The sequence below is a fragment of the Bos grunniens genome, chromosome 3 (assembly GCF_055505025.1).
Source record: "Bos grunniens cultivar Pamir isolate PY7600 chromosome 3, Bosgru_T2T1.0, whole genome shotgun sequence".
Lineage (NCBI taxonomy): Eukaryota > Metazoa > Chordata > Mammalia > Artiodactyla > Bovidae > Bos > Bos grunniens.
In genome coordinates, this window is record NC_141167.1 from 31,844,787 (window position 1) to 31,857,733 (window position 12,947).

General features: G+C 40.0%; 1 protein-coding gene across 3 annotated transcripts in view; it reads left to right on the top strand.

Annotated features, from left to right (window-relative positions):
* The first annotated feature begins 212 nt into the window (after nt 1-212).
* The window catches only part of PRKAA2 (protein kinase AMP-activated catalytic subunit alpha 2), an 80,334-nt gene continuing 67,599 nt past the window's right edge, over nt 213-12,947 (top strand). For 2 of the 3 annotated variants that reach the window (XR_015160063.1, XM_086390187.1), the window contains exon 1: nt 213-436. Coding sequence is in view for 1 of the 3 variants with exons in the window: in XM_086390187.1 (XP_086246313.1) it covers nt 343-436 (94 nt within the window). In the remaining 2 variants the exon portion in view is untranslated. The remainder of the gene's footprint in view (nt 437-12,947) is intronic. The other variant, XM_086390188.1, reaches the window with a different exon arrangement.

Genomic DNA, 12,947 nt, shown 5'->3' on the forward strand with positions numbered 1-12,947 from the left:
CAGGTAGCGAGGCGACATCCTTCCTCCTCCCCGCTCCGCGCACACCTGTCGGCCTCCGACCTACCCCGCACCGAGCGCCACCCTCCCTCCACTGCGCCCCCAGGGCCCTAGTCCTGGGCCCACGCCGGCCTGACGCCCGCCCACGGGGCCTCGGCGCGCACACGCCCACGCCCCCCCCCACCTGCTCGCGTCCCCCCTCCCCGCGCCCCGCCCCGCCTCGCCTCGCCTGGTCCCCAAGTCTCGGGCCCCCGCCCCCCGCGGGCCCGCTGCACTGTGGGTAGGCGGCGGCGGCGGCCGCACAGAGGATCCCGCGGCGGCGGAGCGAGGCTGCGCGCGCCGAACATGGCTGAGAAGCAGAAGCACGACGGGCGGGTGAAGATCGGCCACTACGTGCTGGGCGACACGCTGGGCGTCGGCACCTTCGGCAAAGTGAAGAGTTGAGTACGCCGCGCCTCGCGGGAGGCCCAGCCCCGGAGTCCGGGAGCGCCGGGCCGCGAGCGGGCAGCGGGTGGCGGGGCCTGGCGGCAGGTGGAGCGGCCGCGCCCGGGCCGCGCGGAACCTGGGGACCCAGGGAAGGCAGTGGGTACTGCTTCGCCCCGCGGCAACGGCGGGGGCCTGGCTAGGGGGCTCGGGCGGGGGCGTCGCGAGGTCCTGGGACTGGCGTCCAGCACGCTTCTACTGGCCGACCTCAGTGCCCGCCTCTGAAACCCGGAGATTGGGTTGTTGGGCGAGATGCCTTTCAGCTGGGAGGCTGTAGGGATAGGGCTGGGGAATGATCCACGGCCCTGATGGTGGAGTTCCCATTTCGTGCCAGGTGTCCCGTTAGGTGCTTCACGTGTGATCTCCTGTAATCCTTACAGCAGGTGCAGGTGTTATCTTCGCCTTTAACGTGAGAAAACGGGGACCTCCTAGGAGGGACGTGTTCAAGGTCACACCGAAATTGGCAGAACTGGGATAAAGGTCTAAAATGTCCTCCAATTTTGGCCAGGCTGGGAAGTCCTCAAGTCTGGATTCTTTCGTGCTCCCTGGTTGTGGATTAGTAGGGCTGGTAGTCTACGGGGGATCCCGGGGCGCGAGATGGGTGGGTCTTTCTGCGGGCCGTGGGAAACGCTGGGATGCAGCTGGGTTGGGTCAGGGCTTAGTTAGAACTGGGAGGTCTGAAGCTTGCTTGGTGTGTGTAAAATGGTTCTAGGAAGGCTTCCAGGATGGAGGGAAAGGAAAGGGGGACTTTGGAGTTGGATCTTGGAGGATGTAGGGCTGAGGCCAGAACTGTAAGACATACTCTGCTGAGCTCTGTGTTCCTAGGTGATGGGATCCCATTTTGGGTGTAGAAAAACAGGCTGCTTTGATTTTTTTTTTTTTTTAACTGGTTACTGGTTAAGTATTGAACTTTCCTGTTTTTCTTAAGAGTCATGTGAGTTTAATTAACTTGTCCTCTCTCCAGAACTAGAATCAACTTATTAAAAATACTTCTTTTGGTTGTTGCTTTTTTCTTTTTTTCGTTTTGCTGGGAAAATGTTGGGTAGGCAGCTTGAAGATTTTATTGAGGCCTCTGCTTCCTTAAAAAATCATAATGAAAAAAATTTTAGGTTTTTAAAATTATAGTAAATCACTTTACAATTTCGTGTTAGTTTCTTCTCTATGACATTGTGAATCAGCTGTAAGTATACGTGAATTCCCTCCTTCTTCAGCCTCCCTCCCACCCTGCTAGGTCATCACAGAACACCCAGCTGAGTTCCCTGTGCCAGACCTTAGCTTCCCACTAGCTAGCTGTTTTACACATGGTAGTGTAGAGATCAGTACTACTCTTTTACTTCGTCCAAAAATCCTATTTTAACCTTGAGTCCAGGCTGTAAGTGGGTAGAAGAGACTCGTTCATTCATATGGCAGGGATCAGCTTTTATTTACTTGCACACATTTGATACCCTTTCTTTTGTTCAGTAAACACTTACTGAGTGCCTACAGTGTGCCAGGCACTGTTCTAGGTAATGGGGATACCCTAGGAACAAAATCTTGAAAATCTTTCCTTTTGTGGTGCTTATATTCTAGTAGGGGAAGACAGTAATCACTATATATATATTTGTGTGTATGTATGTGTGTGTGTGTGTGTGTGTAGTATTTTTAGTGCTGTGAAGAAAAATGAATCCGTTTTGTGCAGTTAGCAATTTTCAGTAAGATTGTCAGGCATGGCCTTACAGATAGGGTGGTATTTATGTAAAGACCTCAGGTTTGTAAAATTCTTTCAAGTCCTGTGAGGGCTGTGAAGTTCTAGCTTAGGTTTGCAAGACCTCATAAAGTGGTAAGTGAAGAGAATATATTTAGAGTGAATATATGAAGATTCAGGAACTGGATTAATGCTGTGACATTACTAAGGACTATTGTGTTTTGATGTTATACACTCAAGTCTTCACCATCTAGGCATGTACACTTTCCAGGTTATATAATGTATACTGTTCCTTTTCAAATTGTGTTAAAAATTGTTGTTTTTTAAAAAAAATTCTTGTGTAATCTGAATGTTGGCTAAAATACCCATCAGATCATTTGGTCCATTGTCACAGGACAACTTAAATCTCTTTTTGTATATATCCTTGAACTGCTTCTAGGCACTGACTTAAAATATAAACCAACAGAAGGTACTTGAATTTATGAGAAATCCTTTTCCTGGAAGACTCCTTCCCAGTGAGCAACTAACTGGGGAGATTTCCTAGCACTGTATGAGCACCTCTCCAAAGTTAGACAGTGCTCTCCCATCCAAAGTTAGAATTAGTACAGTTGCTTAATAAAAATATAAGTTAAAATAAAAATATAAGTTATATAAGTTGCAGCAGTCTGAAGTTACTCATTTACAGTGGACCCTTGAACAACATGAGTTTCAACTGCAGGTGTACTTTTACAACAGATTATTTTTTTCCTCTAAATAAATACTACAGTATTATACAGTCCAGGTTGGTTGAATCCTAAAATGTGGAACCATGAATACTAAGGGATGAATATAAGGTTATACACAAGTTTTTAACTTCCTGGGGTCCAGTGCCTCTAACTCCAGTGTTGTTCAAGGGTCCATTGTAATTCTTTAAGGGACTACAAACAAGAGCACTCTTATTTTTAAACACAACTTTTTTCCAAGCATATTTAACATATCATAAAAGTCACCCATCCCAAATGTATTATGCATAGTACAAGTCAGTGATTTTTAGTGACTTTACTGAATGGTGCAACCATTTTATAGATCGATTTATAACATTTCCATCACCACAATAAAATTCCTCATGCCATTTATAATTAACCCTTAGCCCTAGGAAACTGTTCATCTGTGTTCTGTCTGAATAAATATGCTTTCTCTGGACATTTCTTATAAATGAGATCATTGAATATGAAGTCTCTCGTGTCTGACTTCTTTAACAAGGCTTTTGATGTTCATGCATGACATAGCATTGTTCCTTTTCCTTGCTTAATAATACTCCACCTCATGGAAATGCCACGTTTTGCCTGTGCAGTCACCTGTTGATGACCTCTGTTTTCAGTTTGGGACTGTTACAGATAATGCCACCATGAACGCTGTGTGCAATCTCTGTTGCAGATATCTGTTCTCATGTATATTGGGTAGATATACCCAAGAGAAGAATTGTTGGCTTGTATCATAATTTTATTTTTATTTGTTGGAGAAACTGCATACTGTTCAAAGTGGTTGTACCATTTTACAATCCCACCAATAATGTGTGAGGGTTCCTATTTCTCCAAATCCTCACTGACATTTATTTATTGTCTTCTTATGACTCTTCTAGTAGGTGTGAGATGGTAACTCATTGGGGTTTCAATTTGTGCTTTCCTAGTGATGATACTGAACATCTTTTCATGTACTGAATCGCCATTTGTGTATCTTGGGCGAAATGTCTTTTTTTTCGTTCATTTGTTGGATTGGTTGAGTTTATAAGAATTTTTTTTTTATAAATTCTGGATACAAGTCCCTTATTGCAAATATTTCTTCATGTCAGTTGTCTGACATGTATTAAGTGTTTTGAATTTTTGTGAGGTCCTTCTTATTGACTATTTCCTTTTATGGATGATGCTTTTGATGTTACATTTAAGAAATCTTTGCTTTGGGTTTCAAGAATTTCTTCACATTTTTTAAAAAAATAGATGTTTATTGTTTTAGCTCTTATAGTTACATTTAGGACCCATTTTGAGTTAACATTTGAGTATGGTATAAGTTGAGATTCTAAGGTCAACTTTTTGAATATGGATATCCAATTGTTCCAGGAGCGTTTATTGAAAATACTTACATTTTGATTTGCTATTGATTTAGACTTTATAAATTTAATTTCTACTAAAAAACAGTAGTAGATGGTTTAGTTTTATATGGCTGTAAAAACATGGAGAAGTGCTGAATATTTTATGTGCCTTCTCTCTTTAGCTATTATGTTATTTATAGATATTGAACATTTAACTTCAGTTGTTGATGTATCAGTTTACAGAGCAAAGTTAGGTGCAATGAACAAAAATGGAAAGAACTAGTTTTCATTTAATAGCACTTGTTTAAAGCTACTTTTAAAAACATATGGAAATCCTTCTAATTGTTGATAAATGATTGAAACCTTATTTTAAATATTGAGTTGATTTTTCTCCATTGTTCTAGTGTAAGAGTACTAGGGGAGTACTTATGGAAACAGATTATGTTGGCTGTCAGAATTTAAAGTAGTGCATTTTATCTACTTAAATTTTTTTCTATGTATTGTTTTGATTCTTACTCTTTCCCAGGTAAGGTATAACTGCTGTTTAAAAGGTCTTGTAATTAGACTTGCTCAGTTCCTACCTAAATAATGAAGGTCATAGAAATTCTAGAAGAACAGATCTGTGCATGTGTTTTACAAAGACCAGTTGAAGAAAAAAAGTGTTTTAAATATAATGGTAATTATATTTTTAAAAGAAGCTTGTATTTTCAGGGTGAGAACTGACAGATTTGATTTATAAAATCATTATTCTTCATTAGAATTATACACAATAGGGTCAGTTCAGTTCAGTCGCTCAATCGTGTCTGACTCTTTGCAACCCCATGGCCTGCAGCACACCAGGCTTCCCATCTATCACCAACTCCCAGAGCTTGCTCAAACTCATGTCCATCAACTTGGTGATGCCATCCAACCATCTCATAGGAGGCTTTCAGTCAAAGTAGCCTTTTCTAGTCAGCAAGGTCTCATCAAGGCTTTGTTTTTTGTTGTTTTTCAAATACTTATGTGAATAGCTCACAGAATTGGCTTTCAAGAAATTAAGTAAATATTTTGTTAAATCTTCACTTCTGTGTAAGATAACAGGAAAGATAAGCAAATGTAGAGCTTGTGTTCAGTTGTTCAATTGTATCTGGCTCTTCGCAACTCCATGGACTGTAGCCTGCCAGACTCTTCTGTCCGTGGAAATTTTCAGGCAAGAATACTAGAGTGGGTTGCCATTTCCTGTTCCAGGGGATCTTCCCAACCCAGGGACTGAATTCCTGTCTCCTGTGCCTCCTGCATTGGCAGGCAGATTCTTTACTACTGTGCCACCTGGGAAGCCCTAGAAATATAAATACCAAGTCCTAAGTGATAAATTATATCTCAGACAACTACCTGGTCAGTTGGTGGACCTCAGAGTTATACCTGTGGTATTTCTGACCCACACTGGCATTGTTTTTGACCCTCATGTAGTGACAAGTCCCTTGAACTACAAAGAGATCAAACCAGTCCATCCTAAAGAAAATCAGTCCTGAATATTCATTGGAAGGAGTGATGCTGAAACTGAAGCTCCATTACTTTGGCCACCTGATGTGAAGAATTGACATTGGAAAAGACCTTGATCCTGGGAAAGACTGAAGGCAGGAGAAGAAGGGGACAACAGAGGAGGAGATGGTTGGATGGCATCACAGACTCGATGGACATGAGTTTGAACAAGCTCCAGGAGTTGGTGATGGACAGGGAAGCCTGGAATGCTGCGGTTCATGGGGTTGCAAAGAGTTGGACATGACTGAGCAACTGAACTGTAGTGTCAAGGCCCTAAAGAATACTTGAAACCTCTTTGGGCTTTGTTTTTTTCTTGTCCTTAGCAACAACACTGGAATGTGAAATTTATTTGCAACCGAATTTTTGAAGATTTAATTTCAAAAAATGGATAAGTTTAATTGTTCCTTCTGGTTTAGTAGAGGTTTGAATTACTGAAGACCATAGCTGAAATAATGTAAAACAAAAGAAAAGGGAAACATGTTTGTAACAATTTAGTGATAAAAGCTACAACTTGATTAAGTTGATACTATGTTTACTATATATGCACTTGGTTTTATTTATTCCCCAAAGTAATCCTGGATTTGGTATTATCTCCATTTTGCAAATGTAGATATTGAGAATTAGATACCTTAATTTGCCTAAGGTCACAGTGCTAGTAAGTTGCAGAAGTGGCAAATTTAGGGTTCTCTGATGCAAGTCTGTCCCACTCTTTGCGACCCTTTGTGACCCTTTGCGACTCTTGCCTGCTAGGCTCCTTTGTCCATGGGGATTCTCCAGGCAAGAATACTGGAGTGGGTTGCTGTTCCCTCCTGCAGGGGATCTTCCTCATCCAGGGATCGAACCCCTGTCTCATAAGTCTCTTGCATTGGCAGATGGATAAATTACATATGGATGATTAAAAATTATATTTTCATATAAATTTTACTCTTGTGTCTCAATCCATTCCATTTTTTTAATATGATAAGGTTACTGAATTCTGACACTATTAACTAATTTAACTATTTAAATTTCTTTAAAATACCAGGTATTTCAGGGTTGCCCCATCCCCATTATGAAAATAACTTTGACTAAAGATTGCCAGTGGCCTTTAGTAACCAGACTAAAGAGAATTTGTAAAAACATAACGATGTCCTAGGATGAAGGAACATTGGTTTTGGAAGGCATTAGCTGGGGATTTTCATTTCATGCTACTGCCAGTTATATGAATTTGGGAAACCATTAAACTTCTTTGAGCTTGTTTCCTCTTTTGTAAAATGACAATAACAATACTTGGCTACCTCCATTCTAGGTGTTTTTTTTAAAGGATTAAATGAATTGAGGCACATAAAATGGCTTAAGAGAAAATGAGTTACTTTACAGAGAGATGGCTGTTGTGGAGATGACTAGATACATGGCCAGTTTGAGTGAATCCTGTACCCTGTGTGAGGTGTTATTAATAATAAATATTTACTGATTGTGATTCTGATTGCAACTCTGATTGCAACATTGAGACTTAACTTTAATAATTTGCCCCAACTTTTTTGGTTGCCTGCATTGGAAAGTTCCTAATGATTAACTCATTTGTGCTATATGATGTTTAGTTTTTAGTGTTTATATTAAAAATCCAGTATCTTTTTGGGTTAAGCCATGAAATTTGTTTTTTCACAAATATGGAAAATGAATAAGAATGAAATGAAAATAACTGTTGATGTTCATATAAATTGCTAGCTGAACTGATTTTACTTCTGAAAATATGTAATTCTAAACAGCTGTTAAGCAATACTTCCAACTAATGAAGCTATATATTTTCTGAAATACTAGACCGTTAATGGAATGAAAATGAATTCATCATCTTTCTTAAATAATCAAGTAAATAGTGTGCTATTTAGGGTTTTTTCCCCCTGATTTATCTCATTTTTGTGATTTCAGTGTTTTGTCCTTAATGCTGAATGGATTTTGTTCATTTTGTGTAATGGATTGATTCTTGAAAGACACTTTTCTATAGGAAACAATGTTATAGATGGATAGATTCAGAGGAAGTCCACAAAGGCAGGATGGTATACAATATAGAGAATACTGGATTTAGAAGGCCTCCTGTGTGGAAGTTTGCTGTTGCAAGCCAAAGTCACTTGATCTCTGAAAAAGGGAATAAGACTTATATGTTCTTTTATACTTTTGAGAGTAATAGAGGAGAAAATGTAGGTGAAAATATACAAGTACTTAACTTTTATGTATTTGTATACTTGGGCCCTATTTTATATATTTGTAAACCTGTAATTAGCTGAACTCAGAATAATCTGTGATCTGGTTCTGAGACCAGGATTTAATTGATGTTGAGAAGAAAGAGTTTACTATGTTCTATTTTTCTCTGGTCTTTTTTCATATTTCATTTGTGTATGTTTATTAATCTAATTCTCCAGACACTGCTCACTTATCACCCTCTTCTGTATACCGTGTATATGTATGCAATGAATATATGCAAACATGTAACATATCTATTCCAGGTCTCATGGTAGTGATCATAGAACTCTTGGATAAAGGAGGCAAAGCTGGGAAAGGGAGGAGGATGTGAGCAGCAGCTGGCAGTTTTTATATGTGGTTTGTTGTCAAGGTTCTACTTGGAGCAGAACCAAAATAATACAGTTAATTTTTTTCAAACTTCGGAAAATGCAGACTCTGAGCTAAAAATGCCTTTCTACAATCTTTCTCCACACATATCTATGTGAGTTAGAAAGGATTTTTGTAGTTGATCATATACTGAGGAACTTACTTCAATTCTGTGGACTTTCTCCCTTTCCCATGCTGACACAGCACTGCTTTATCTAGATTTTTTTTTTTTTTCCAATGTGCCAAAATAGTCACTTACCTTGTAGTTCATGTTAGCTTTCCTTAAAGTGTTTGTACTGCTTTGTAGTGATTATATTGTCGCATTTACTCTTCTGAGATTCTTGTGGTTTCCTTAATGATAGGGAAAGTACTTTATAGAGCAAGTAGTTAATATTTTGAAGCCAGGTAGATAATTTAATTGGATCTAAGAGAAGATCTAATCTCAGATGAAAAAGTGGGTGGCAGAAGACCCCTAAAATATTGAATGTGCTATGAAAGTGACAGCCAGTCTCCCTAGTGTGTTTATTAGTTGCAAATGTAAGAGAAAACACTTTGAATCAGGTTAAATCGATTTTTATCTATTATTTAGACCACTGAAATGCATATGCAAAGCAATGTGTTTATTTTGAAATGTGGCAACCATTTTATTTTTAGTATAGTGTTATTAAGGAAAGAATTTGAGGCAGCTCTTATCTCTGCTAATAATAGAAACCTGCACCCCTTCAAGGGAACAGTATTCTTGCTTAAGTGGTGTCTTATGGTTGACAGTGTTTGCCTTTGATAAATTTTACTGTATTTCTTTTGGTAGTGCTTTTATTTTTAAGTGTTAATAATCCTTTTTAAAATTTGCCCTTAGTTTTTTTAAATGCCTTTTATAGAATCATCAAATATTGCTCTAACATCTCTTATCCTGAATGTTAGTGTGTTAATTTATTGAAATACTTTTTTTTGGACTCTTTATTCTTCATATTATTTTGTATTTACATTTTATGCACTATTAAAAACATAGTGAGCAATATATTCTCATTTAATCTCTCAATTTCTTAATTATAAACTAATTATAAGATGGTTATATAGCTATCATAATTGAAAATAATGGAATTAAAGTTTTAAGTATGCCATAAGTGTTTTTCTAAATTCTTACTTTACTCGATAAATACCATAAATATTATCTAATTTTTGTTTTTAACGTGTTGGGGCATAACTTGGTACCATACGTATTCCATAATTGACTTGAGTTTTGCCAGACTTAGTTATGAGATAATCAGTCAGTCAGTTCAGTTGCTCAGTCATGTCCAACTCCTTGCGACCCCATGAATTGCAGCATGCCATGCCTCCCTGTCCATCACCAACTCCCGGAGTCTACTCAAACTCACGTCCATTGAATCGGTGATGCCATCCAGCCATCTAATCCTCTGCCATCCCCTTCTCCTCCTGCCCCCAGTCCCTCCCAGCATCAGGGTCTTTTCCAGTGAGTCAACTCTTCGCATGAGGTGGCCAAAGTATTGGAGTTTCAGCTTCAGCATCAGTCCTTCCAATGGAACACCCAGGACTGATCTCCTTTAGGATGGACGGGTTGGACCTCCTTTCAGTCCAAGGGACTCTCAAGAGTCTTCTCCAACACCACAGTTTAAAAGCATCAATTCTTCGGCGCTCAGCTTTCTTCACAGTCCAACTCTCACATCCATACATGACCACTGGAAAAACTATAGCTTTGACTAGATGAACCTTTGTTGGCAAAGTAATGTCTCTGCTTTTGAATATGTTATCTAGGTTGGTCATAACTTTCCTTCCAAGGAGTAGGCATCTTTTAATTTCATGGCTGAAGTCACCATCTGCAGTGATTTTGGAGCCCAGAAAAATAAAGTCTGATACTGTTTCCACTGTTTCCCCATCTATTTCCCATGAAGTAATGGGACCAGACGCCATGATCTTCGTTTTCTGAATATTGAGCTTCAAGCCAACTTTTTCACTCTCCACTTTCATCAAGAGGCTTTTTAGTTCCTCTTCACTTTCTGCCACAAGGGTGGTGTCATCTATATACCTGAGGTTATTGATATTTCTCCTGGCAAACTTGATTCCAGCTTGTGCTTCTTACAGCCCAGCGCTTCTCATAATGTACTCTGCATATAAGTTAAATAAGCAGGGTGACAATATACAGCCTTGACATACTCCTTTTGCTATTTGGAACCAGTCTGTTGTTCCATGTCCAGTTCTAACTGTTGCTTCCTGACCTGCATACAGGTTTCTCAAGAGGCAGGTCAGGTGGTCTGGTATTCCCAACTCTTGAAGAATTTCCTACAGTTTGTGGTGATCCTCACAGTCAAAGGCTTTGGCATAGTCAATAAAGCAGAAATGGATGTTTTTTCTGGAACTCTCTTGCTTTTTCAGTGATCCAGCGGATGTTGGCAATTTGATCTCTGGTTCCTCTACCTTTTCTAAAACCAGCTTGAACATTTGGTAGTTCACGGTTCACGTATTGTTGAAACCTGGGTTGGAGAATTTTAAGCATTACTTTACTAGTGTGTGAGATGAATGCAATTATGTGGTACTTTGAGCATTCTTTGGCATTGCCTTTCTTTGGGATTAGAATGAAAACTGACCTTCTCCAGTCCTGTGGCCACTGCTGCATTTTCCAAATTTGCTGGCATATTGAATGCAGCACTTTCACAGCATCACCTTTCAGGATTTGAAATAGCTCAACTGGAATTCCATCACCTCCACTAGCTTTGTTCGTAGTGATGCTTTCTAAAGCCCACTTGACTTCACATTCCAGGATATCTGGCTCTAGGTGTGTGATCACACCATTGTGATTATCTGGGTCATGAAGATCTTTTTTGTACAGTTCTTCTGTGTGTTCTTGCCACCTCTTCTTAATATCTTCTGCTTCTGTAGATCCATACAATTTCTGTCCTTTATCGAGCCCATCTTTGCATGAAATGTTCCCTTGGTATCTCTAATTTTCTTGAAGAGATCTCTAGTCTTTCTCATTCTGTTGTTTTCTTCTATTTCTTTGCATTGATCGCTGAGGAAGGCTTTCTCTCTCCTTGCTGTTCTTTGGAACTCTGCATTCATATGCTTATATCTTTCCTTTTCTCCTTTGCTTTTTGCTTCTCTTCTTTTCACAGCTATTTGTAAGGCCTCCTCAGACAGCTATTTTGCTTTTTTGCATTTCTTTTCCATGGGGATGGTCTTGATCCCTATCTCCTATACAATGTCATGAACCTCCATCCATAGTTCATCAGGCACTTTGTCTATCAGATCTAGTCCCTTAAATCTATTTCTCACTTCCACTGTATAATCATAAGGGATTTTATTTAGGTCATACCTGAATGGTATAATGGTTTTCCCTACTTTCTTCAATTTCAGTCTGAATTTGGCAATAAGGAGTTCATGATCTTAGCCACAGTCAGCTCCCGGTCTTTTTGCTGACTATATGGAGCTTCTCCATCTGTGGCTGCAAAGAATATAATCAGTGTGATTTTGGTGTTGACCATCTGGTGATGTCCATGTGTAGAGTCTTCTCTTGTGTTGTTGGAAGAGGGTGTTTGCTATGACCAATGCGTTCTCTTGGCAAAACTCTATTAGCCTTTGCCCTGCTTCCTTCCGTACTCCAAGGCCAAATTTGCCTGTTATTCCAGGTGTTTCTTGACTTCCTACTTTTTGCATTCCAGTCCCCTATAATGAAAAGGACATCTTTTTCCGGTGTTAGTTCTAAAAGGTCTTGTAGGTCTTCATAGAACTGTTCAACTTCAGCTTCTTCAGTGTTAATGGTTGAGGAGCATAGACTTGGATTACTGTGATATTGAATGGTTTGCCTTGGAAATGAACAGAGATCATTCTGTTGTTTTTGAGATTGCATCTAAGTACTGCATTTCAGACTCTTTTGTTGACCATGATGGCTACTCCATTTCTTCTGAGGGATTCCTGCCCACAGTAGTAGATATAATGGTTATCTGAGTTAAATTCACCCATTCCAGTCCATTTTAGTTCACTGATTCCTAAAATGTCGACGTTAACTCTTGCCATTGCCTGTGTGACCACTTCCAATTTGCCTTGATTCATGGACCTGACATTCCAGGTCCCTATGGAGTCTTGCTCTTTACAGTATGGGACCTTGCTTCTATCACCAGTCACATCCACAAGTGGGTGTTGTTTTTGCTTTGGCTCCATCCCTTCATTCTTTCTGGAGTTATTTCTCCACTGATCTCTAGTAGCATATTGGGCACCTACTGACCTGGGGAGTTCCTCTTTCAGTATCCTATCATCTTGCCTTTTCATACTATTCACGGGGTTCTCAAGGCAAGAATACTGAGGTGGTTTGCCATTCCCTCTCCAGTGGACCACATTCTGTCAGACCTCTCCACCATGACCCGTCCGTCTTGGGTGGCCCCTCATGGCATTGCTTAGTTTCATTGAGTTAGACAGGCTGTGGTCCATGTGATCAGGTTGGCTAGTTTTCTTTGATTATGGTTTCAGTGTGTCTGCCCTCTGATGCCCTTTGAACATCTACCATCTTACTTGGGTTTCTCTTGCCTTGGACATGGGGTATCTCTTCATGGCTGCTCCAGCAAAGCTCAGCTGCTGCTCCTTACCTTGGATGAGGGG